Below are 26,861 nucleotides of genomic sequence, written 5' to 3' on the forward strand. Positions count from 1 at the left end.
AAACATAAAATTTATATTTGAGGTCGCTGCCATTACTAAAGACACTTAAAGCTTTATTTCTGAAGTAATTGACCTCTCACATTCCAGAGACCTGTTACTATAAACTAATGCTCTGTGGAATGTGCGTACATACTTTGATCAAAACGTCAAGGCGGATTTGTACATGAAGCATTTATGATTAAACCAGTGAAGCCAAACCATCAATACAGGTATGCCTTCACAAATTCTGATATTCTAAAAGGTCAGTGACCTCTCTTTGTCCTGAGGTCAAAGTTGGATATAATGCACAGGGTAATGACCAATGTTCCTTGGAATGACAAGATTCTTCTGTCATAGCATAAATACTAATAGCATAATGCATGATTGTACATTGGGTATAAGTTGACCATTGACTTTACATAAGATATTCTGATATTTTGAGGTAATTGTCCTGTCACAGTCCTCAGAGGTCAAAGCTTGAGACACATGAGTAATTTCTCTTGCTCTGTGGAATAGGAAAACAATTCAATTGTAATACAAATGTATGTGACATCTTAATCATGTTTATCATCAACCAATTGCACTAAATATCAATATTCTGATATTTTCAGGTCATTGACCTCATGATAGGTCATCTGAGATCATCGGAGGTCAAAGGTAGAAACCTGACTTAAAAGGCTCTGTGGAACATTGAAGCAATTCCATTTACAAAAATCAGATTTTAGTATATAATTACCTTGTTTCAGTAATGAGTGACTCATTAAAATATCAATTTTCTGACATTTTGAGGTCATTGACATCTGAAGGTCATCAGAGGTCAAAAGTAGAAACCTGTCAGGGCTCTGTGGAACATGAGGACAATTCCACTGTAACAAAAATTAGGTTTAATACACTATTACCGTGTTAATCATTAACCAATGATGCAAAATACCAATTTTCTGACATTTTGAGGTCATTGACCTCTGGAGGTCATCAGAGGTGAAAGGTGGAAACCTGTCAAGGCTCTGCTGAACATAAAGACAATTTCACTGTGATAAAAATTAAGTTTTAGTACATCATTACTGTGTTTATCATTAACTAACAATGCAAAATATCAATTTTCTTACATTTTGAGGTAATTGACCTCTGGTGACCTCTGGAGGTCATCAGAGGTCAATTCAGACTTACCTCCCGATCTTAAAATTAATCTTAAAGCATGTACTAACAATGGTGAAAGTTTCATGCTTTAGTCAAATTTTGCACAATTCTTCAGCTTAACTGCTCTACTAGAATGGGAATAACGCACGAAATTCAACGATTTCAAATAAAATTGCCTTCAAATCATCCGATTATAAACTAAAGTCAAATATGATTAACGAATGGTAAGCGAAGGATAAGTATGACATGCGAAGGATAACGATTTTTCGGTTCACTTCTTTGAGTAAGTTGCGGCCGAAGGCGAGCGAAGGGTTGATATTACCCGATAAGACGAACGAACAACGAGCAATGGTTTGATATGGCGTGCGATTGGAAACGAAGACGAAAGAATAGATCACGCGTTCTCGTACGTCATTGTGTGCGCTCCTCGGGGAGTATAAATCGACCAGGTCCGTCCAGATTTCAGTGCGGCCAGAGACATCATCCAGGCAACATTAAAGGAAGAGATATGGGTAGATATGAAGAGATGCAAGATATTTCTTAAGAACATATGTGCAAAAATGTCAGGAAGCTCATCGATTGAAAATTTATACGTAAAAATACCAACATTATAATGAAGCAAATCAATCAATTTCAGATTTTTGCTTCTACACAAAAGATCATTTGTGTGAAATAAATATCCAACATTATTAATTATTCCTAAAGCACGTCTTTGAAGAAGAAAAAGGGTATCAAGCAAAAACTGAGATGAATTGCCCCAATTGCTATCATTTTAGCAAAAAATGAATATTGAAACAGTAACAATGGAGGTGAGGTGATAACACATCTGACGTACCCCTAAATTGACTCGACCTACCCCTTTCTCCTATTGTATCATACCTACCACCAACATCGCACCAGACAAATTTGTAGTCAAAGTCCACTATAGCCAACAGGATTATACTAAAAAAAACCTTGTAGTTGTAGTATAGCTAGCCAGACAGAGGAGGCTTTCTGATGGCCACATGCTTGCCATCAATAGCTGCCACACAGTGGGGAAAATTCCACCGCTTGTAGAATCCACCAGCAAGTTGTCTCCATCCATAAGGGGTTGAAGGGGCTGTCATGACCTCATCTGCATACTCGTCACATATGGCCTGACACACTTCCCTGACCACTACAGATAGGGTGTTTTCAGGCACCCTCCACCCATACTGCATATCGGAGTATTTGGTGCCAGACTCTAGATGACGGAGAGTAGCTGCTAACTTGAGACCTTCTTCCAGCGGCTCCCTGTACCAGGTGTACTGCCTCCTGATTCTTCCTCTGACCCTCTCCAGGATTTCATCGTAGAGTTCAGGGGGCATGCAGAGAAATTTCTTGAAAGTCGAAGGGTCTTCTCTTCGGAGCTCAACCAACAACTGGTCGTAGATTCCAAAACACTTCTTCTGGCAGGGTTCAGCCACGTCCTTCTCCAGATACTACGTCGTCTGATGCCTCGTCTCCATCTGAAGCGGCCTCTGATGAACTGGTGTAGGTTCAGCTGCTGATGTATAACTTCATTCTGAGCCATTGCCGGTAAATACTGGACTCTGAGGCGGGCTGCATCTTCCATTTTTCTGAAGAAACTTTGAAACGTTCGGGTGGAATGTTTATATATGAGTAGCGTGGTGAGTGGCTGGTCACAGAGAGCAGCTCAGCATTCGCCAATATTTTCGTCAGGTCATTCGCTCGTATTCGTATCACTGCGCAATCCACAGTTTGTATATGGTATCTCATACACTTGCTTTCGTGTATGCATCGCTATTCAAATTTAGTAAAAGTCAATCTTGGTTTCCCTTCGCATAGAAGATGGCTAGCGAAAATACGTTTGTCATAGTATCTTCGTTTCTATGCGCAAGTAATATTTAGTCATCGTGTTGCTTCGTTTAGGGTTCTTTCGAGATCGGTCCACCTTGGCAAAAGCGCGATGAGGGACTATGCGTGACAATAGCACACGAACGATAAACGAACGATTACCGCAGACTAAATAAGAGATGCAAATTCAAGCAAATGATAGACGATTTTTCAATTCGTCAGGAAATTTTAGACATGTTCAAAAAATCTCGTGCGAATTTGAATAATCGCAACTGTTAGTTCAGAAGGTGTACGAACCCAAACACGAAGGGTAAATATGATTTACTATCAATTACCATTGAAGACGATTTTTCAAAAAATGCCTTTCGCCAGCCATAGCAAGTCATATTTCCGGCAATTTGCTCAGGTGTGAGGGGGCCTTGTTTTAGGCTAATGTCGCACTAAAGAAAAGAGAAAGCGATCAAGAGAGAAGGAGGGGAGGAAGGGAGAGAGAAAGATGTAAATCAAAAAGACCCGACTAATCGCTCCACCTCGTTAATGATCTCCAAACAGGCACAAACTCACTTTTATACATGTATAAATATCCAATTTAACAACCATGAATTTGCATCTCAGTAATCACTTCACTTGTCGGAATATGTCGACCGCAGCTATTGTTCACTCTGCGCTATGTAATTGCGTTGCACAAAAACAGATGGCTATGCGAGCATAGCAAATTTTTCATGGTTTCTTTTGAAAGATATAGTACAGTCTGCTATGTCGAAATATTGGGTCCCGTGAGATTTTCGTGCCAAAATGGATTTTTTAAGCTAACTTGGTCAATTTGGGGGTGCCGAATCCAAAAAACTTTGGATCCATTTTTTCCGACCTCGTCTTCATCCGCCATTTTGAATTTCAAAATAGCCGCCATGGCCGCCATATAGCAAACTGTATTTTGAACCAATTCTCATAATGTGAGCATCATAGAAGGTGTGAATTTGATGCAAAAAGCATGTTTATGATGTTAGACATTCTGATACACCATTTTCTAATATTGTAGGTAGTTTTGGTATAATCTTTAGGCAGCCATCTTGAAATTCAAAATGGCCGCCGTAGCTAAATATATTTTTACCCGTATCTCACGTTGTAAGCATTATCGAAAGTGTAAATTTGGGGCAAAAACATGCTTATGATGTGAGACAGGCTGATATTTTTTTTTTTGAATAATGGATCATTTTCATTGTCGGCCATCTTGAAATTCAAAATGGCCACCATAACAAATATAATTGGGCCTGTATCTCATATCGTATGCATTGTGTAAGGTTAATTTTGGGCAAAGAGCATGCATATGCTATCACACATTCTAAAACCTCTTTTTCTGAAACAATGGTTCATTTTGATATCAAAGGTGACCATTTTGAAATTCAAAATAGCCGCCGTACCAGAATGCATATTTTGACCCATATCTCGTGTTGTCAGCAATACAGGAAGCTCACATTTCGGGCATAAACAGGACTCGTGATGTTAAAAATTCAGATGCACTTTTCCCCTCCCTTAAATTGAAGGTCACTTTCGAAGCTGCCATCTTAACATTCAAAATGGCTGCTTTTCAGCTAATATCTCTGGTTACAAGCAACTTTTAGACATTTCAATGTTTATGGTGGCGTACAGTGTACATTCTTCAACAAAAACACACACATAGGGCATATAATGGATTATTCGTATTGGCTGCCATTCTTGAAATTCAAGATGGATTTCGACCATATTTGATGCTGTAAGATCTTTAAACTGCAACCCAAGCATGTTGGAACACTCTTGTGTAAGTCAAACACTTCAGTGAATTGCTTATAGGTCGGAGTGCTTCCTGTCATATAGGTACACTGTCATTTTGAAATGCAAAATGGCTGCCATGCGAAACATTCCTTGAAAAGCATATAGCATTTGGGTAAAATTTGTGGATGGGAAATCTTGTAATTCTGATGTCAACACAAATGACTTTCAAAAGAATCTCTTAATAACTGTGTCTAAGTGAATAAATGCCCCATTTAGAAATTTTTGTTGTAGAACTTACAATATTAGCCCTATATTCTGAAAATTCATGGGATAGTCACTTAGATAATGTCTTCTAGGCTCATTCCCTGCGTGTGTTTTTAAAATAACAGCGCTTTAAGGCTGTACACAGTGGAGAATTGGTTCTAAATTTTCCAGAAACAATGAATTTTGCATTTCTTGCTACATGAGCATGATAATGAATTCTGTGGCTACCGCTGGTCAGTCAGACCGCAGCACGTATGCTAATGAGCCGATCCGGCAAGATTTATTCAGCACTCTCGTTGACAATCTTTGCGTTCGAAAGGTGTCTCTTCGTGCGAGATTTTGCGAGAGTTTGACAGGGCTATGGTTTTCACAGTGTAGCGACTTGTACATACATTCGTCACGGCTACAAGTCACGATAAATCGTTCTGCAGACTTTGATCTTTATTTTAATACTAAATTTGCGTGTAATATCGGATCTTATCATGACGATATAATCAGTTGAATTTGCGTAAATTTCACCTGCTTTCACCTGATTTTGTCGTCTCAAGTTCGTTTTTGGTTCCTGATCGGTTTAAGAAACTGTTGTTTCTGATTTTGGCTTTTTCGTAGAGAGGAAATTTAGATACTCATCATATATTGGAGTCAAGGAGATGCAAACATGATTTTTACTAGTTTTTCTGTTTTGAAATATCTGTAAAATTCACTCCAAAGCCGGAAGTATGCTCCACACAAAGTGTACAGTGGCGCGAAAGAGCTCTCTCATTGGACAGTGCTTGCATCCAGCACTTGAACTTGGCTTGAACTACACGCGTGCCAAGAAATCGCAAGTGGCATCAAACTGTTATGTAGCAGCGTAATGACGTAATGCAAGCGCTGAATGCAAGCGCTGTCCAATGAGAGAGCTTACTCTTGAGATTGCACGGTTTCAAGCTGATCAGCACTAACATTGATGTATATTTTACTGGTTCCTGACCGGTTTAAGCAACAAATTGTCAAGATATTTATATGGATAGAAAGATTAAGAGATAGCAGGGGCGTCACCAGCTTTTTTTCAAGGGGGGGGGGTGCGTTTTGACCCTAATGTAACGAGATTTTTTATTTTTTTTTGACAGATATTTGGAATAGAGGAAACTCTCAATCCCTAGACTTTTACTGTTTTTAGGGAAACCAAGCGGGGAAAGGGCACCGGCGTAGCTAGGATTTCATCTTTGGGGGAGGGGGGGGGGGGGTGGTGTGTTAGTGTGCGAGGGAGCGAGCAAGGGGGGTGTGGAAGTGCCTGTTGTCCCCCCCCCCTCCCACGGTGAGAACTTTTTGCATTTTGATGTTGTAAATGGTGCAATTTGATGCAGGCTTTTTGCGTGTTTTTATCGACTTGAAACAGTTCCACTTGTTTAAGGTAGCAGTACATTTTGATGGAATTTGTTGTTGAACAATGTGCCTATAAACTATATCATTTCAATAAACTTCTTGTATTGATTCTTACACTGATGAACGCGACCGAACCCGAGCAAGCGGAGAGAGCGAGGGGGATTTGATGCATGTTTTGCTTGTTTTATCGACTTGATACATTTTGATGTAGATTAATATCGAACAATTTGCCTATAGAATAGTATCATCCAAATAAACTTCCTGTTTTAATATTTACACTGACTATCATGAACGCGGCCAAGCAAGAGCGAGAGGAGTGAGCGACGGGGAGGATGTGGGAGGGAGTGTCCCCCTCCCACGGTGAGCACTTTTTGAATTTTGATGTTGTAAATAGTGCAATTTGATGCAGGTATTTTGCGTGTTTTATCGACTTGAAACAGTCCCACTTGTTTAAGGTTTGTACATCTTGAAGTAAATTGTTATTAAACAATTTGCCTATAAATGGTATAATTCAAATAAACTTAATAATTCTTACACTGATGTAATGAACGCGACCGAGACCGAACAAGCGGAACGAGAAAGGAGGGAGGTTGTGAGAGGGGGTTGTCCCCCTATAAATGGATTATGGAATGACGGTGTGAAACGACACATTACTGGCAGCAATATTGGGAGAATGGCTTAACGATTAGCGAGCTTTAAAAGTTTGACATTTTACAGTCCCCATATTGCCGTTTGCAGCCGTATTTTTTTTTTTTTTTGCTTTGGAAATTAAGGGGGGGGGGGCGCACCGGGCGCAACTGCTGGCAATTACTGGCAGCAACATCAGGTGAATGGCATAACGATTTAATGCGAGTAAGCGAAGAGAGCGAGCTTGAAAATTTTGACATTTTACCGTCAAAAAAAAAAATACCATTTGGATCTATTATATTTTTTCGCTCTGGAAATAAAGGGGGGAAGGCGCGCCGGGTGCAACTGCCAGCAATTACTAACAGCAACATCAGGAGAAAGGCATAACAATTAAATGCGAGCGAGCTTGAATATTTTGCATTTTACAGTAAAAAAAAAAGACCTGCCGTTTGTTGCTATATTTTTTCGCTTTGGAATTAAAGGGGGGGGGGGCGCATCGAGCACAACTCCTCGCAATTACTGGCAGCAATATCAGGAGAGCATAACGATTACATGCGAGCGAGCGGAGCGAGCGAACTTGAAAATTTTACATTTTACAGTGTAAAAACTGCGGTTCTTAGCCATATTTTTTCACTTTGGAAATTAAGGGAGGGGGCGCACCGGGCGGAACTGCTAGCAATTACTGGCAGCAACATCAGGTGAATTGCATAACGATTAAATGCGAGCGAGCTTGAAGATTTTACATTTTACAGTCCAAAAACTGCCGTTCTTAGCCATATTTTTTCGCTTTGGAAATTAAGGGAGGGGGGGGGGGGGTGGAGCGCATGCCACCGGGCGCAACTGCTTGCAATTCCTGGCAGCAACATCAGGAGAATTGCATAACGATTCAATGCGAGCGAGCGAAGAGAGCGAGCTTGAAAATTTTGACATTTTACAGTAGAAAACTGCCGTTTGTAGCTACATTTTTTTCGCTTTGGAAATTAAGGGGGGGGGGGCGCACCGGGCGCAACTGCAGACATTACTGGCAGTAACATCAGGCGAATTGCATAAAGATTAGATGCGAGCGAGCTTGAAAAGTTTGACATTTTACAGTCCAAAAACTGCCGTTTTGAAGCTATATCTTATTTGCTTTCGAAATTAAGGGGGGCGGCGCACCGGGCGCAATTGCTGGCAATTACTGGCAGCAATATCAGGAGAATTTAAATGCGAGCGATCGGAGCGAGCGAGCTTGAAAATTGTGACATTTTACAGTCCAAAACTGCCGTTTGTAGCTATTTATTTTCTTTTTTTTTTGTAGTATAGGGGGGGGGGGGCGCGCCGGGTGGAGCTGCCGGCAATTACTGGCAGCAACTTCAGGAGAATGGCATTACAACTAAATACCAGCGAGCGGAGCCAGCGAGCTTGAAAATGTTGACATTTTACAGTCTCAAAACTGCCGTTTGTAGCTATACTTTTTCGCTTTGGAAATTAAGAGGGGGTGGGGGGAGGACGCCAGGTGCGCCCCTTCCCCTTGGATCCGCCACTGGTAGTCAAGGGTGTCGGTTTATGTTCATGACTGGGGGAGGTATGACCAGCGAGGTGGCGTCAAAGTGACCAAGCATGGGAAGGATGTCCAAAATCTATCTAAATAGTAAACACTGTATAGAATACACTTGTACTATAGTAGATATGTATAAAATCAGTGCTGCCAGAAGCAGGGATGCGCATTGTTTTCGCCCACGATTTTTTTTTTCCCGATGCAAAAAAAAAAAAAAAAAAATGAATAGATAAAAAATGATTATTATTTAGGGTCCGGCGTTGAGGTCGCTCGCAGACTGAAGTTTTGTTTTGTTTTGTTTTGTTTTTGTTTTTGTTTTTGTTTTGTTTTTAGGGTCTGAAAGGGGGGTGCGTTCGCACCCAACGCACCCCCTGGTGACGCCCATGGATAGACTACCAAATAATGCATTTTAATTAGGCGTTTTCACATCAGCCCGATATAAATACAAGCTCGAGAAATTTTTCGCGATTGCGAGTTAGCGCGCTATTTCATTTCTTATTCACATCAGCCCGAAGAGAATCAGCCCGAAGTTTTGTCGAGCTAATTCGTCAGCCGAGTATGTGGAAGGAGCATCAGTAATGTGTGTGCCCTCTCAAAAATTCTTCATGATTTGTGTGCAGTTTACCTCGATCGATCAGGTCACACACGCTAGGCATGATGGGATGCATCGCTCTAATAAGCCAGTTCGGAGTTCCACTCTGCGCATGAGCAGAAATAAGGTCATTCGGACCAACAGGCACGTTGGTTTTTAAAGTCACTGGGATAAGCGTCTGTGATGTATTATTATGTATAATGATTATTCATGTAATCCTTATAAATGCTGCTTGCCAGCACATCCACCTGACAGCAAAAGTGGTATTTGGCAATATCGATAGAAAGAGGTTGTTCTTACATTCAATGTAAGATAATGAAATGGATGCTTTCCCAAGTGTTAATCGACGGATCATTCTGGCCATCTGGTCTATGCGAGTTCATTCTTTGTTTAAGCAGGATTGATGAATACCATAAATCGTTGCGTAAAGCTTATGCATTATGTCGCTCTGAAAACGAGCCCCTTAACCGACTGAGAAAAAAGAAAGGTCATTCGGACCAATGTGCCCATGAGCTAACTCCGAACTGGCTTATTTCTCGAGTCGTTTTCACATCAAATAGCGCGCTAATATCCCGCTATTTCAGAAATTTCCAGAGTTGGACTCGAGAAATTTTCTCGATCAGAGCGATACAATTAGCGCGCTAATTTGTGTTCACATTATCAAATAGCGCGCTATTTCGAAACATCGGGCTGATGTGAAAACGCCTAATGAGATGCAAAGTGAATTTGGTATTCTTTGACGTCTTGAACGTGTAGTGCACGAATTACTTTTGTCATCATTTTTCAAGCTCAAATTACGGTATGATATTTTTCATTTACAATAATTTGAGTAACATGTAACGATAGTTTACATATTTTCCTTGAATTTGATACCAAATTTGTAACTATAAGGTGTATTTTTGTTGCCGAAAGCCAAAGGACAAAATCCCCTTACTCAGCTCATTAGCATGCAAGCCTCGAGCGGGCTTGCATACGAGTTGAATAAATACGAGCGAATTATCGGGTGCTGCGGTCTAGCTGTGGTGTAGGAAGCTCAAAGCATTTGACAATAATTGAACACTTTACCCTCTGGAAATAGTTACAAATATTTCCCTGTAGTAGAGGCACAAATTAGGTTGTGAGAGTTTACGAGGTTTGCTTTCTGGATGTGTTGTATCAAGACTCAACAAGGGTAAAGCGGGAGATTGTCCTGGTTGAAGTCATCCTCGCCAAACTTCTGGAAGGCTAGGACTGTGTCATTGCACATTCTGCATGATTCAAGGTATAGATACTTTTTGGTCCATCTGCTTTTTGAGACATCCTCCAATTTTCAACTTCAGCCTGCACCATGAAAGGCATGGAAAAGCAAACCTTAGTTGTTGTTTTTATTCGCAACTAACTGCAGAACATAATTTCTCAATAATGTCAATTGTTCCTCTATCATTTCCTTTTCCAGTGATGAAACAAACAACAGGCAAAGCAGTAAGTAAAGCAAACTTAAAAGATCCATCAGGAGAACTGAAATATCAGTTTCTACGTGATAATCATCAATATCTGTCATTTTCCTTTGCTCTACAATGGAATGAGGCTATCTGCTGTGAGTGACGGGTGACAGTAAGTCCCATGGCATCTTTGATGAACCCTTTTTTCTTTCCATGATGTGGTCTTTGTGTCAGATGGAATTGACTCCTCAGTATTACAACTTTCAGGCTGATTATTTGGCTCAATTTTGTGGGTTTATAAAGCATGGGGAAGAAAATGAACCTTTGTTAGTAAGAATGAGGAGAAGGCCATGGAATTATGAATTGAAGATTGATTGTGGGATTACTTAGATCTTATACCTTTTGATAATTATATCGTTCAGCAATGACAGGATAACGACACGTCTATCAGACTGTTGAACCAGTAGAAATGTTTTGAGAAGTTGGTGGTCCCTTTAAGCTTAATGACTTTAGATCCAATCTTACATGGTGTATTATTATTTTTTTTTTTTGCACAAGCTAAATGTCTGGCCTTTCTCATACTATCAAAAAAAAAAAATAAGCCTACTCATTCCTTAGTAAATCTGTGTTATTCAAGAAATATATCTAGCAAACCTTGATTCAGTTTGTGACCATGACATTTCTTTGCATTGCGAGACTTTTCCTTGTTTCTCTTCATTCTCTCGAGGCAGCATCAAGATTTTGAAGATCTCCTTCAATTGTATCAATGCCTGCTTTTGTACAAATATTTATTGACTGGGATTAGATATACAGTAATCATTCACAAAACAAACCGCCAAACCGCTTTAATAGCGCGCAGTTCGCGAACAGCATATACCCGCCTGGCTGTATGGGATGTAACGCTTACACACTAGCCCACATATGGGACAGTGGTATGCCCCCATACGCTGTTATGCCCCTCAGCATGGCTTGATGACGTCATTGGAACCTCGTCCTTACATTTTGAATTTATGATGGCCATATAGAAATGAGAGATGGCTGTCATTCTGCTTGGCCTGGGAATGAAAACTAGAACAATTTTGGCAAATTCATCTAAGACGCTTTACACAGTATTATATATTATATGTTTTCTATGGCGGCCATCTTGAAATTAAACATGGTGGCCTATCTAATGATCCACAACTAGGAACCAGCTGTACAGGAATGTTGGACACCTCAAGCATGTGTACTCTTGAAAATGTTTGATGCTTCTACAATAATTGCAACCTGAGATATGGGTAAAAACGCTATGGCGGCCATTTTGAATTTTAAGATGGCTGCCTATAAACTGTACAAAACAATTCAAAATATCAGAAAAAGATATGTCAGAGTGTCTCACATCACAACGATGCATTTTGCACCAAATTTAAAATTTCTACAATGCTCATTTTATGAGATATGGGTCAAAATAAAGTTTTGCTATGGCGGCCATTTTGAAATTCAAGATGGCAGCCTACAAACTGTGTCAAAATAATCCACAATGTCAGAAAAAGATATATCACAGTGTCTGACATCCAATCCATGCTTTTTGCACCAAATTTGAAGCTTCTACATTGCTCACTTTATGAACAATGCGCCAAAATACAGTTTGCCATTACGTCCATTTTGAAATTCAAAATGGCGGCTGAAGACAGGGTTGGTAAAAATGGAACCAAAGTTTTTTGGACTTAGCACCCCCAAATTGAGAAAGTCAATCCCCCCCCCCCAAAAAAAAAAAAAAAATCAATTTTGGCACAAAAATCTCACGGGATTACATAGCAGCCTCTACTAATAAACTTGTTTTCGTATTCCCCCGCAACTATAGTCCATGGGCCAGGCCAGATATTGGTACCACCTGAGGTGGCAAAACCTTTTTGGTGTCATTTTGTTTGTCGGGCATAGATATGCTTATCAAGCTATAATAGCATTTCCAAATGAGCAGCTTAGTCATAATAAATGAATTTTAAACAAATTTGGTCTCGTTGTTATATCCCTATACTTCTGAATCGAGACTAACCGCTATACAAAGAAGAGCACTGTCTTCTGTATGTTCACAGGTGTTTTGTTGTAAACGCGGTGCGCTTAGTCTTTATTCAAGGCAGCGAAGGGAATATCTAAAGGTTATGATGTCCACAGCGCTTAGTCTTTATTCAAGACGGCAAAGGGAATATCCAAAGCTTATGATATAGTGTTTATCCCTTTATCGAAAAACAACAACAACAAAAAACAATTCCTGGTGAATTTTACCGTATTTTTCAATTATTTATCATTTTCCGGGGAAAACGCTACGGTGAAAACGCTAATACCACGCCAATGTCGCTTTATTTCCATCCAACAATGAAAGATAATGCAAAAAACAATGTACCGGTACACTACAATACATTATAACTAATAACATTGTAAATGAACAAAGTGATTTTTGTTTAAAACTGATGTATTTGTTGAGAGGGTATCATAAAAAAACAGTATAGATAATCCCTTTTATTAGGAACTTTAGATATGATAGCGGTGCATTGTCCTAGATAAAGACTAAGCGCACTGCGTGACAGCTGTGGACATCATAACCCTTTGGATATTCCGTTCGCTGCCTTGAATAATCGCACCGCGTTTACAACAGAACACCTGTGGACATACAGAAGACAGTGTCCTTCTTTGTATAGCGGTTAGTTTCGATTCAGAAGTATAGGTATATAAAAACGAGACCAAATTGGTTAATAATTCATTTATTATGACTAAGCTACTCATTTGGAAGTGCCATCATAGATTGATAAGCATATCTATGCCCGATAAACAAAATGACATCAAATAAGTTTTGCCACCTCAGGTGGTACCAATAACCCATTTTTCGGGTCTTGGCCCACGGACTGATAGTGCTGGTCTTGCGGTAGCGATTGATTGAGGTTTGTTGTTTTTAGTGTTGTTAGTGTTGTGTGTGTGGGGAGGGGGGAGGGTGTGTTTGAATGAAATAAAGTTGTGAAAAATGTCATTATCAGAAGAGGGTAAAAGGATAGAAAGAGAAAGGATGGGAAGAAGGGGGAATGAATAAAACCCCCCCCCCCAAAAAAAAAAGAAACTAGCCTAAAAGAAGAGATAATAATGGAAATTCAAAAAGAAGAAGATTATAATTACATTATTAGGGAAAGAAAGAGATGAATAAGTTCGACGAAGAAAGAGAAAAACAAATGGGAATTAGAGATTGAAACCAAAAGAGAAGAGAGAGTAAAGGGCGGGGGAGGGGGGGGGGGGTGAAGGAATTCCAGATTGTTGGGCCTGAACAGTACAATTTCATCTGATGATAAAAATCATGAAATGATGCACTTTCAGCAAATTTAGCTGGTAATATCTCCATGGGATATGATCCTAATTTGTTCAAATGAACACTTTACGTGCTTCCCCTGAGGCCCCCTATCGAGCCTATCCCCACCCATAAAAAATAAAGAAATCTTTAAAAATCGTGTTTTATTGAACTAGAAGTGGTAGATCTTTAACCGTAAAGAGTCTGTAAAAATGCATAAAATTTGATCTTGCAAATATTCATGTGAGCGAGAGACCTCCGGGTCTCTTGCATGTAATTCATGCTGCATTTATACACGTCTGATTCCCATTCATTTAATTTCTTTTTTATGTCAAACTTTGATCTGTTGATCATTTCAATCATATTATTTCACGTATTTCTCTGCTTTCCAATCTTTCTTCCAGTTTCACATTATTTCCTATCAACAATATGATTATAACACTTAAGGAATGGATATGTCTCTCAGGTTCTTTTACACGTCAGAACCTTTTTTTTAAACATTTTTGACCCACCCTTTGGTTGTTTTTATGTTTTCTTGTGCCGTTTTTCTACTTTCCTACATCCACACTGCAAGAAACGACCCTGCCGAAGACCTGTTTTTGTTTTTGTTTTAAGAGTACAACGACGGGTAAAATAGTGTTACTGGTACTGTAATAGATTTTTCAGGTACTATTAGGTTTATCCATATTCAAAATAGATTATTTATGTAGGCCTACTCTGATCCTTGAACAGCCTTCTCAGTCATGCATAGATAAATATACATTTTACATGCATATGCCTGAATGAAAGTGGAGTTACAAGTATATACGAGCCTTGTTCAAGGTACATTCAGTTTCCATAATTCGTTAAAAACGTTAACAACAAAGAACTTTAACATCAATGAAAAAGACTGTATAATGCTGTGAATGCTTGCCCTTTCGTGAATTTGATGGGGTTTTTTTACGTTCATCACGGCGAACTCGAATGCGTTTCGCGTGCAAGTTCAATTTGAACGCTCTTTTTACATGTTCATATGAGAAAATCATGAAATTCCATGCTAACAAAACAGAGTGAATTAGTTAGATTTTTGAACGTTGGTCTTGGCGATGAAACCCCTAATTTCGCTCGAACTTGAATGATAGCATCGTTAAATCGAATGCAAATATGACGGATGGGAAAACATATACTATGGAATCCTCATGTAAATTGACAGGAAACGCATTTAAGCAATGATGCAGATTGGCTATCATAATCAGGGAACAAAAGACAAAGTCCCTAAAATCTTATCTCTATATATTAGAAGTCTCATACGTGATGTGTTGCTGGATTATTTCAACAATTATTGTAAAAGCCCTAAATGAAAATCATTCTTTGATTTAACAGCTTTCTTAAACACAGTTTGACACAGACACTTGAAGGGGGACAATACGGCATCCCATTTCCCTCAACAAAAAAAAAAAAACAAAAACAAACCAAAACACAATAACACAAGCATATGTATGTATTTATTTATTTCTTCATTTCTTCATTTATTTATCTATTTTCGATATACAATGTATTATGACAGGATAACAAGACCAGCAGGTGAGTGATGTTTTACATCAAGGTTCTGTACAATCCAATTAATATAAATATGAAATCACGTTACGTAAATAATTATGATACACTACAAACAAACAATAACAGTTTGAAGGAGCAAGACGTCCAGTTGAAATCAGTAATAACCGAGTCGATGCAGGCTATAACAAAACAAAGTGATCAAAAAGATATATTAAAGGACACGTCCACCTTCGTAGCCATGTGGGTTGAGTGAAAGAAGCAATAGCAGTGGAACACATCAGGGAAAATCTGAGGATAATCAGAAAATCCTTTCAAAAGTTATGAATTTTTGAAGTATTTGCTAATCACTGCTGGAAGAGAAGACTACTACAGCTTGTGATGTCACATATGTACAACAACTACAGAGAAAATATAAAGAACATTCAGCATATCTTAATTTTCCTCACATAATAAAAGAACACTTAACTTGCCTCTTTCAGAATGCAGGGGGATCATATTTCCCTTAACCCTTACCAGGCTGGGCTTTTTGGCTTTGCTAAAACCGGAAGAGGGGGGGGGGCGGATTCCGCCCCCTCCACCCCCTGAGATCTCGGCCATCAAAAGTGCGATCGCGACAAAATTCGGCATGCGTTACACCCACGTCATAATCCACAAGATTATGTCAGAAGATTTTTTTTGAAACAATCAATTTCTAGTTTTTATTAATTGATCATGCAAATTGAGATCAAGATCCTTTTTAAGCCTAATTGAAAGCATCGAGAGTCTACTTTGGGTCTGTAAATCTGTTTTAGTTTATTCAACAATAGTACATCACAAAAACTTCAAAAAGTCATTTCAATTATTATGTATTTTATTTTCAGAATTTCTTATGTACACTTGTATTTCCTTGTTCTTCATTTTTTTTTGTTTTTATTGGAAATTTTCACTGACCACATTTTTACCGTAATTAGCACAGAATCAATCAATGAAAGTGATTAATTGTAAAAATTATCAGTTTTTTATGACTTTCATGACAGAGCACTGTTTTCCATAGGAAATGTACACAAAATCACAAAATTATGTTCGTTGTAGGGCGACATGCCGTTACAAAAATGGGCGTGGCTTCAAAAAAATATGCGCGGCCTGTTAGGGTTAAAGATAATAAAAAGTTTTGGTACCTCAAAAGTGTCCTTGAATTTCCTTGTCTTAGTTTGTGTTTCAGGTTAAAGTACCTTTCATATAACTAACACTGTGAGACTTACTCGCCCCAAAGTGCTCTCATGTCTTAGTAATCATGCAATTAACCCGTTGAGGACGGTTTGATTTTGCTACAACACGCATTTCCCATAGACACCTGCCCGAGTATACTCGGGACTCGTCCTCAACGGGTTAACAGCGATCAGCAGCCCCATACGCATAGCGACCAGCAGTCCCATACGCATAGCGACCAGCAGTCCCATACGCATAGCGTAATCGGGCTTCGCATTGTAGCATTCAGGATCATGACAGATTTAGTATTGCAGGGTAAATGTCAACTTAAAATCCCATAAATTCTTCAATTTGAAGACTTACCAATTTACTTGAAGTATTGAAAACAGGCTTCGGGCAACGTTTGGTTCTGCCTATAGTCCCTTTCTGTTCGAATTGATGACTGAATGTGACTCGGTCGACAGGGCCTTAGGAGAGCTACATACAGTACACTGAATACTACAGCCAGTGCATGCGAACACATCACATGCACACAAATTTCAAATCCATGAACGGATAAGATGTTTGTGTGCGCATGCGCTTGCCATGGTATCCAGTGTATGTAGCTCTCCCAAGGTCCTCTCGACCGAGTCACATTCAGTCATCAATTCGAACAGAAAGGGACTATTGGCAGAACCAAACGTTGTTCGAAGCCTGTTTTCAATACTTCAACTTAATTGGTAAGTCTTCAAATCGAAGAAATTTTTGGATTTTAAGTTGACATTTACCCGCGATACTAATTCTGTCATGATCCTGAATGCTACAATGCGAAGCCCCATTACGCTATGCGTATGGGGCTGCTGGTCGCAGATAGCTATGCATACAATGGGCTGCACGCTGCTGGTCGCAGTCAGTGGTTTCGTACAATATTTATCGACGCTGGACAGCGTCGGCTCTGGTACGAAACCATTATTGCATGATTACTAAGACATGAGAGCACTTTGGGGCGAGCAATTCTCACAGACAACGTACTTTAACCTGAAACACAAACCAAGACAAGGAAATTCAGGGAAGCTTTTGAGGTACCAAAACTTTTTATTATCTTTAATATACGTAAGTGACAAGTCGAGGATATGTGCACTTCTTTCAAAAAATAAAATGTTGTGAAATTCTCTTTATATTTTCCTTACGTTGCTCTACGCATGTGGCATCATACACTGTAGTAGTCTTCTCATCAGGCAGTGACTTCACAGATACAGTGTACTTTGAAAATTCATAACTTTTGAAGATTGTTTGTTTTCCTTCAAACTTTCACTGATGTGTTCCACTAACATTGTTGCATTTACTCAATCCACATGTATGTAAAGGTGGACTTGTCCCTCAAAACAACAATTAAAATGGTGTATACACATGCATATACAATCAAACCAATAGCGTACAAAATGAACTTAAAAAAGTCGACAATAGATACATTGTCCATTTAGCTCAAAAGATAAAAACCTTTTATACCCATACCGTACTTCAGACATTCACGCACACAAACATTTTACAAGACAAGTTGGGTAACACAGTGTGACAAAAAGAAAGTATAATATACTACATAAACACGAGGTTTTAAATGAAATCGATGAAGTACATTTTCTGATATAATGAATTAAATAATAATTGTGACTTTGATTTCTTTGAGACATTTGGTAGTGAGTTCCATTCCTTTCCTCCTGCATATCTAAAGCAACTTTTAGGATAATCTACGCATATAAAATCAAATCAAGAGAGAAATAATAACAACAAAAAATGATTTAGGCAGTTGCTTGTAATCACATCATTGTCAGCTTGTTTGGCTCAATTCAATTCACAATGATTTTATTTCCATATAAAGTAATACAAAGTAATATACATAACGCTCACATGAGTACATTATATTCAAAGGAACTTTGAATCACGTCAGTTTCAACAAAACATGAATACAACTATTATAATGATATCAACTCTGGTCTGAATACATAAACAATTAAGCAATACAATCTTAATTTATAACTGTACATGGAAAAGAAAAATTCACAAGAAAAGCATAGCTTGCATCTCAAGATCCGTCAAGGACTCCATGTATAACATTTTGATATCCTATGACAAAGACAAGAACAAATGCAGGGACGGAACTGACAGAAAAAAAAAAAATTGGTTCGAAAGTATGCTTCAAGTTCCCGCCCATTCTCTTCCTCTACCATGCAGGACCCAACCGAGTAGGAGTCATCGTTCATTCCCTGCCAAGCTTCAACCCTGTAACCAAGGATGCATTGATGATGGTCTTCAGGAGATCACAGCCGACGACCTTTGACTGCTCCGCCTGCGTCATCCAGTGTGGTAACCCAGCTGAGATGCCTGCAGAAGAATTCACCAGACTAGTCGAATTTCTCGACAAAATTAAAAACCATCCTCTGCCTCTGGTGGAAGAATCTCCTGAGCCCTCGAAGAAACACGAAGAAGTCTCACATCCTTTGGTCTTGGGATGCCAGGTGACCAGAAAGGACGGAAGTCAAGAAGTGACAACTGAGCAAGACGACATGGGTATGCAAGATCAGCCTGGGAAGTACCCAGACGTGTCCTCAGAGGATAACGATCAAAGTTCCAGCCATTTGTACCCCAGCGAAACCACACGCGCTCTTCGACATGAGGATGATTCACCTAAGGGTGCTTCGAACATCATTCCAACTGTAGACGAAACGAACTCATTTCGTTCTCCATCCTCGTTCCCCAATAAGTCTGGTCTTCCGGTTGCCCTCATAGACCTGTCACAGCTTCCTCTCGATGACACTCTGGAAATCAAGCAATTACCTGGGAGAAGTATTATACCTTCTCCAGACCTGAAGCTATTCTCCAGCAACTGGCATATGTTTGAAATCTTCCTCGTACTCGGTGGGGTCAGGGGCAGAAACGATGGCCAAAAGATTCATTCAATTGTGCAAAGCATCAACAGAGAGCTTAAAGGTATGTTTTTTCCTCAAGAAGTAGTTATTGGCTAACCATTATTCTTCAAATTCAGCTTTAAAATGTCTTTGTTTCCCCCCAAAATCATGAGGAGTTTAAATCAGAAAAAAGAACGCTATTATACGAACTATTAGATATTGTCACTACAGCTATGTGTAGTGAGGTCTTAGCAACTTTATTGTTTTTGTGTGAAGTTACAGGCCAAGACTAATTATCGTAAACAGGTCTGAAATGGTCAGTCTAGGCAAACCCGAGGAGGAGATAAAGCCCTCTGTCCCCAGCTAATGTAAACATTCCATAATAACCCCCTTGTTTCAAGTATAAGAAGGTGGTTGGTATACTGGGGAGGAGCCCCTTTTCTGTGCACTCCTGTATAGAGAAAGGCATTGCAGCAGAGGAAACCGTATAAGAAAGTTCTATACAGCATTCACTTGATGATCTCTGTGTTTCAAAGCCCGAATTCGGTAAGAACTGACATTTCATGCCTTTATTGTCATAAAGTACATGTACTTTGTAGTCACTGTATACTCCATGTGTGCTTTCTATGTTGTAAGAAAGTTAGTTAGATGATGCAAAGTATGTAAGATATTGATAGACAAAGGAGTTGTGATTCAGGTGGATGTATATGCTCCCATGAGTGCTTGTCTTTGTTTGTGTATGAGTAGTGCATGCATATGAGTGGTGAATGGCGAGATCAGGTGAGTGTTGTTGCTGTGTTAATTGTAGTGCTCAAACTTTCTATAAGTAATTAGCATAGATGTCAGTGATTATTATGTACATGATTTAGTATCGTGTATAATCACAGATTTTAGAATGGAATAACACTGGGATAAACAGGTGATATTCAATATCCTCAGTCATTTTCATGCTTGTAATATAGTAACACATAATAGTATAATAGAGGTTACTCATCTTTTGTGGTATATAAGAGAGTAATCATAGTTACATGCATTCTGTGTAGTCAGGTTACTAGTAAATGAGAGTGACAAACATGATGTAATGAAAGGTGTAACATTTTGTATTGACAGGTGATATAATGATATTATTTGATTGATATAAATAAACACATTATCTCACAAACAGATGAAGGAAGTTAGTTCAAGAAGTGAGAGGAATATATGTATAATACATTAGCATTAGTGGGTATTCAAATCCCAATGGGATGTCAAAACAGTTTGGATGATTATTATATCTCAGTGAATTAGTTGGGAGAGTCAGAGTTATATAACCTTTTTATTAGGGTGCATTCAGATGGTTATTTGATAGCATAATATATCCACATGTTGTTATAATGTTCAATAAGTACAGTGAAGTTAAATTAGTTGTTACAAGCTGTTTATGATAACAAAGCAAGAAAGCTGTGACACAAATAAGACAAATTGTTTGGTATTTATTTTGGTTATTAATTCATGGAAATATAAAGTTAAATTCGAATTATCAGTGTACGTTCACACATGATGAAGGAAACGTTTATGAATATAGACTGATATGTACAGATTTCAGTATTACTGTTTTATTACCTTGTTACTTGAGGGTAAACAAGTATGAATTGAGTCTGTATCACATCTATTTCAGATTATTATATCCACTCCACTCAAGATCGATGACAAGTTGGATTCCAGGATTAAACAGGATTTAATCGTATATCTATGTTTCCAGTGTCGTCTGTTGGATCTTATGGCGAATAATAATACAGGGTATATAACAGAGAACGAAACTCCTTAGCAAACGAGGTCTTCGTGAGCTGAGGCAGCCACAATAATAATCGAAAGGCAATTTAACGAAGCAAGAACAGTAATTGCAATACAGTGCAGAAGTCTGCACTTCCTCCGTTCGTGTCAAACTTGTGTTGCTATCCATTGCAACAAAATGTCTGCATCACCCTCAGATAGAAGTGAAGCAGCGATGAGTGACATCAGCTGCGTCAGTTCCGTTTCGAAAGTTTCAATCAAGAGCGAGAAGTTTGAGCTCAAAAAGAAAGAAGCAGCCCTGAAGGCCAGGTTTTGCATAAAAGGAAAGACAAGTCAAGCTTCAACAATTGGAAGAAAAAAGGAGGAAAATGAATGAGGAAATGGAGGCAGAAATGCTGAGACTGAAAGGGGAGGAAATGCTGCAGAAGTTGCAATTGGAGAGAGAAATTGCGGAAAATGAAGCAGTCCAGAAAGTGGTTGATGAGATGGGTGATATGCTCGGGATGGATCAGTCTGAGTTGCCAGGAGAGCAGCAATTTGGGAAAGAAAATGATCTGAGAAAGTTCTTGGATCATGCACAGTCAGATCAGCATCAAGCGCCATCTCAACAGAACCCGCCTTCACATGTTCAAGTGGAAACAGCGCATATTCATGCAGAGAAGCAACCCGAATCAGAGCAAACAGCGACTGCGTTGGATCGAATCTCCAGTACAATGGAAAGATGTATGTTGCATATGGCAGATGCAAGCAGGCAACAAGGTGCCATCAGTCTTCAGCTGGCTGCATCTGGTCAAATGCCAAAAATTACAGTTCCAGTTTTTGCCGCAGATTCTCTCCAATTTCCGATGTGGAATAATGCATTTGATGCTCTGATCGATTCGAAACCGGTAGATCCCACAATGAAGTTAAATTACCTTGGACAATATGTGAGGGGAGAACCAAAGGATGTGGTCAACCATTACCTTCTCCTTGGAACTGATGATGCATACCAGAGGGCCAGATCTGTGCTGAAGGAGCGGTATGGAGATAGCACACTAGTAAGCTGTTCGTACATGAACCGTCTGGAGAAGTGGCCCAAACTTAATGCCAGGGATGGTAAAGCTTTGAGAGATTTCTCTGATTTTCTGGACAAGGTCACTGCAGCCAAGGTCATGGTACCCAACCTAGGCATTCTGGACTACCCACAAGAGAATGCCGAGCTCTTGGCTAAGTTGCCGCACTATTTGGATTCGAAGTGGCGGGACGTAGTGCTGAAGAAAAAAATCACAAGGTGGAAAATGCTGCTATCCAACATTCACAGAGTTTGCAAATTTTGTGAGAGAGGCAGCTGAGAAGGCCTACATTCCTGAGCTAGAGAGCCCGAGACATGATGTGCAGGCAAAACCTGCGTCTGGTAGAACCACACGCAGCAACTCTGGGCGAACATTCTCCACATCTGGAACAACAAGCCGACGAAACACAAAGCACGGGCAATATTCCTCATGCCCATACTGCGAACAGGCACATCACTTGGATGAATGTCAAGAATTTCAGAAGGTTTCATACAAGTCCAAGAAGGCCTTCTTCTTTCAAAAGGGATTGTGCATGGGATGTGCAAAAACAGATGCCCATCGAGGGAAAGATTGCACAGAGAGAAGGAAATGCAAGGTGTGTGAGGGAACCCACCTAGCCTGTCTCCATCGGGATGTGAAATCGCAGGGCTCAACCAATTGCACAACTGTGTGTTCCTTGCCAGACCAGGATGGTCGGGAGCACTGTATGATAGTTCCGGTCTGGGTCAGGCACGGAAGTAATCCTGGAAGGGAAGTGCTACAGTACGCTATCTTGGACGATCAATCAAATGCTGGGTTCATTTCTGAGGGACTGCGGCAAAAGCTCGACATTGAAGGACCAGACACAACGCTCCAACTGACCACTATGCACCACAGTGCACAAGTGAGAAGTAAGAAAATCAATGGTCTCGAGGTGCTGGACTTCAATAAAGAGCACACCATCAAGCTACGAGACTGCTTCACCAGAGACGAAGTCCCTGCAAGGCGCTCCCAGATCCCAAAGGGCCAGGTGCTGAGACGTTGGACTCATCTTGCACCCATAGCAGACCACCTGATGCCGTATAACCCTGCAGTGGAGGTGTCCCTACTCATTGGAAACAATTGCCCCAGAGTCATCAGGCCAAGGGAGATCATCTGTGGTGGAGAGGACGACCCCTATGCGCAGAGATCTCTCCTTGGCTGGGGAGTTGTTGGGAGTGTCTGTCTGACAGCAACCAGTGATGAAGGAGTCTGTAATAGGATGACAGTGGCATTGAAACATCCTAGGTTCACCTTTTCCAGCAAGGTTAAAGAGGTGTTCAGTGCTGAGAAGGTCATCCAGGTCCTTGAACAAGACTTCAAGGAGACAGACTCAAAGGGAGAACCCTACTCAGTGGAAGAGACCAAGTTCATGGAGATCCTGGAGAAGGGTGTTCGAAGATGTGAGGATGGGCACTACGAAATGCCATTGCCACTCAAATCTCAGGAGCCAAATATCCCAGTTAACAAGCCCCTCGCAATCAAGAGATGGAACCAGTTGTCAGCCAGACTGAGGAAGAACCAACAGTTCTGCGATGATTACAGAGCATTCATGGATGATGTCATCCAAAACTATGCAGAGAGAGTGCCGACAGAGCGTCTAGGAGTCCAGAAGAGAGTGAACTACATACCACACACAGGTGTGTATCATCCTAGAAAGAACAAAATCCGTGTGGTTTTCGACTGCTCTGCGAAATATCAAGGTGTGTCCTTGAACGACAATTTGCTGCAGGGACCAAATATGATGAATAGCCTTCTGGGTGTGCTTTGCAGGTTCCGCAAAGACTACATCGCTGTGACTGCAGACGTGAAAAGCATGTTTCACCAGTTCTACGTCACTCCTGAAGACAGAGACCTGTTGCGATTTCTCTGGTGGGAAGATGGGAACCCAGAGCGGCCTGTGGTAGAGTACCGCATGACAGTTCATCTTTTCGGCGCAGCAAGTTCACCAGGAGTAGCAACATTTGGGTTGCGGCGAGCGGCAGATGATGGTGAAGGAGAATTCGGATTCTCAGCAGCCGACTACATCAGGACAGACTTCTATGTAGACGATGGCCTTAGATCTGAGCCAGATGTTCCTTTAGCGATCCAGCTCCTGAAAAACAGCCAGGGACTTTGTGAGAAGGCAGGGTTACGTCTTCACAAGATAGCCTCAAACAGCCAGGAAGTGTTGGAGAGCTTCCCACTAGAGGATAGAGCCATCAACACAGAGAGCCTTAACCTTGACAAAGGCCCCCAGACAATAGAGAGAGTCCTTGGAATTGTATGCTGCATCGCGAATGACATCTTTGGCTTCTTTGGTCAGCTCAATTTATGACCCGTGTGGCTACCTGAGCCCTGTCATGTTGAAGGGAAAGCAGATTTTACAAGAGCTCTGCCGGAGGAACCTAGACTGGGATTGCCCGATGCCAGATGACCTTCAACCGTGCTGGGAAAGGTGGCTGACTGACGTACATGAGCTAGAGAAGCTCAGGATACCCAGGTGTTTCAAACCAAGCGGTTTCGGGGGGATCCAGGCTGTGGAACTTCATCATTTCTCCGATGCGAGTCAAACAGGATATGGTCAGTGCTCATACATCCGTCTTGTGGACAATCATGGGAAGACGCACTGTACACTAGTGCTTGGCAAGTCCAGAGTGACCCCTTTGAGACCCATTACAATTCCAAGGCTGGAGTTGGCAGCAGCAACAGTTTCTGCAAAGACAAGCTCATTCCTAAGATCCGAGTTGAAGTATGCTGACATGAAGGAGTTCTTCTGGACAGACAGCCAGGTTGTACTTGGCTATATCAAGAATGAAGCCAGGCGGTTTCACGTGTACGTGGCCAACAGGGTACAGCTCATCAGGGACTATACAAATTCTGACTCATGGTTCTACGTAGACACTACTCCGAATCCTGCAGACAAGGCATCTCGAGGCATGACAGCTCAACAACTCACTTCCAGCGACATCTGGTTCAGAGGGCCCAACTTCTTGTGGAAGGATGGAGTGTTCCAGCCGACCGCAGAAGATTCCTGCACCATCGATGACGATGACCCCGAAGTGAAACGTGCAACTGCCCTGAAAACACAGCTGGAAGAGAGAATGGGCCACTTGGAGTCAAGTCGCCTTGAGTGCTTCTCTACATGGCACTCAGCCAAGCGAGCAATCGCGCACTGCCTGCAGTTGAAGGAGAAGTTGAAAGGGAGACACGATCGAAAGATGACCACTGGAACAAGGGAAACGAGAAATCCACCCGTAACAGTGGCTGAGATGCAAGAAGCGGAAAGAGCTATCCTGAGGAGTGTACAGCATGAGCACTTCCATGAAGAACTGCAGGTACTGAGAGGTCTAGAGAACACTGGTGAAGTGGTGGACAGAGGCCAAGTCCGCACAAGAAATGCAGCAATCAAGAAAACCAGTGCCTTGTTCAGGCTGGACCCATTCCTGGACAGTGAGGGAATCATCAGAGTTGGTGGTCGGATAGATCGCGCCAACATGTCCAAGGATGTCAGACATCCCATCATCCTTCCTCGTAAGTGTCACATTAGCACGCTGTTGATTCATGACTGTCACCAGAGAACCCAGTACAGGGGCAGAGGAATCACCCATTATGAGCTGCGCCAGAAGGGATATTGGGTGATAGGAGGCACATCAGCAGTGTCACAATGCATTTCCTCTTGTGTGATCTGTAGAAGGCTTCGAGGTCAGCTGTCCCAGCAGAAGATGGCAGAGCTGCCAGAGGAAAGGGTAGAACCCTCACCACCATTCTCCTACTGTGCAGTTGATTACTTTTGGCCATTCCTGATCAAGGAACTACGCAGTGAAGTAAAGAGGTATGGGGTGCTATTCATGTGCATGTCGTCCAGGAGTGTCCACCTGGAGACAGCGAATAGCCTCAGCAGCAGTGCCTTCATCAACGCGTTGCGACGCTTTATGAACAGGCGTGGATCTGTGAGGGTGTTGCGGTCTGACCTGGCTACAACCTTTGTTGGGGCACGTAATGAGCTGAGGGAAGCCTTGTCAGAGATGGACCACGAGAGGGTGCGAGAGTATCTGTTTCAAAATGGATGTGACTGGGTACCATTTAAGATGAATGTGCCCCATGCTTCCAATATAGGAGGAGTATTGGAGAGACAGATTCAGTCAGTACGTAGAGCACTTGGACCCTTGCTAAAGTCAGCTGGTAGTCAACTGGATGACGAAGCATTTAGGACCTTCATGACGGAAGCTGAAGCTATCAACTCTCGGCCTTTGACAACCAGTAACTTGTGCGACAGCGAAGCTCCATAGCCGTTAACGCCGCACCATCTGCTGACAGCCAAGCCAAAAATAATTCTCCCACCCCCAGGAGTCTTCCAGCGGGAGGACATCTACTCACGGAAGTGGTGGAGACGTGTGCAACACATCTCCAATGAATTCTGGATGCGATGGAGGAAGGAGTATCTCCAAGTGCTGCAGACGCGGCAGAAGTGGCAACGCTCAGGCGAAGACCTTCAGATCGGCGACATCGTCATCTCCAAGGAGAATGATGGACACCGCTACCAGTGGCCCTTGGCTCGAGTCATCAGTGTCTACCCAAGTGCCGATGGGAGAGTGAGA

At 41.1% G+C, this 26,861-nt stretch overlaps 1 protein-coding gene across 1 annotated transcript; it reads right to left on the reverse strand.

Annotated features, from left to right (window-relative positions):
- Nucleotides 1-2,087: 2,087 nt before the first annotated feature.
- LOC140231222 (uncharacterized) lies at nucleotides 2,088-2,462 on the reverse strand. The gene has a single exon (XM_072311368.1). The coding sequence runs from the start codon at nucleotides 2,460-2,462 to the stop codon at nucleotides 2,088-2,090; it is 375 nt and encodes a 124-aa protein (XP_072167469.1).
- Between the last annotated feature and the right edge of the window lie 24,399 nt (nucleotides 2,463-26,861).

The sequence above is a fragment of the Diadema setosum genome, chromosome 7 (assembly GCF_964275005.1).
Source record: "Diadema setosum chromosome 7, eeDiaSeto1, whole genome shotgun sequence".
Classification (NCBI taxonomy): domain Eukaryota; kingdom Metazoa; phylum Echinodermata; class Echinoidea; order Diadematoida; family Diadematidae; genus Diadema; species Diadema setosum.

Coding starts and splice junctions, on each gene's coding strand:
- LOC140231222 (XM_072311368.1), bottom strand. CDS start 2,462: ATGCCCCCTGAACTCTACGATGAAATCCTGGAGAGGGTCAGAGGAAGA.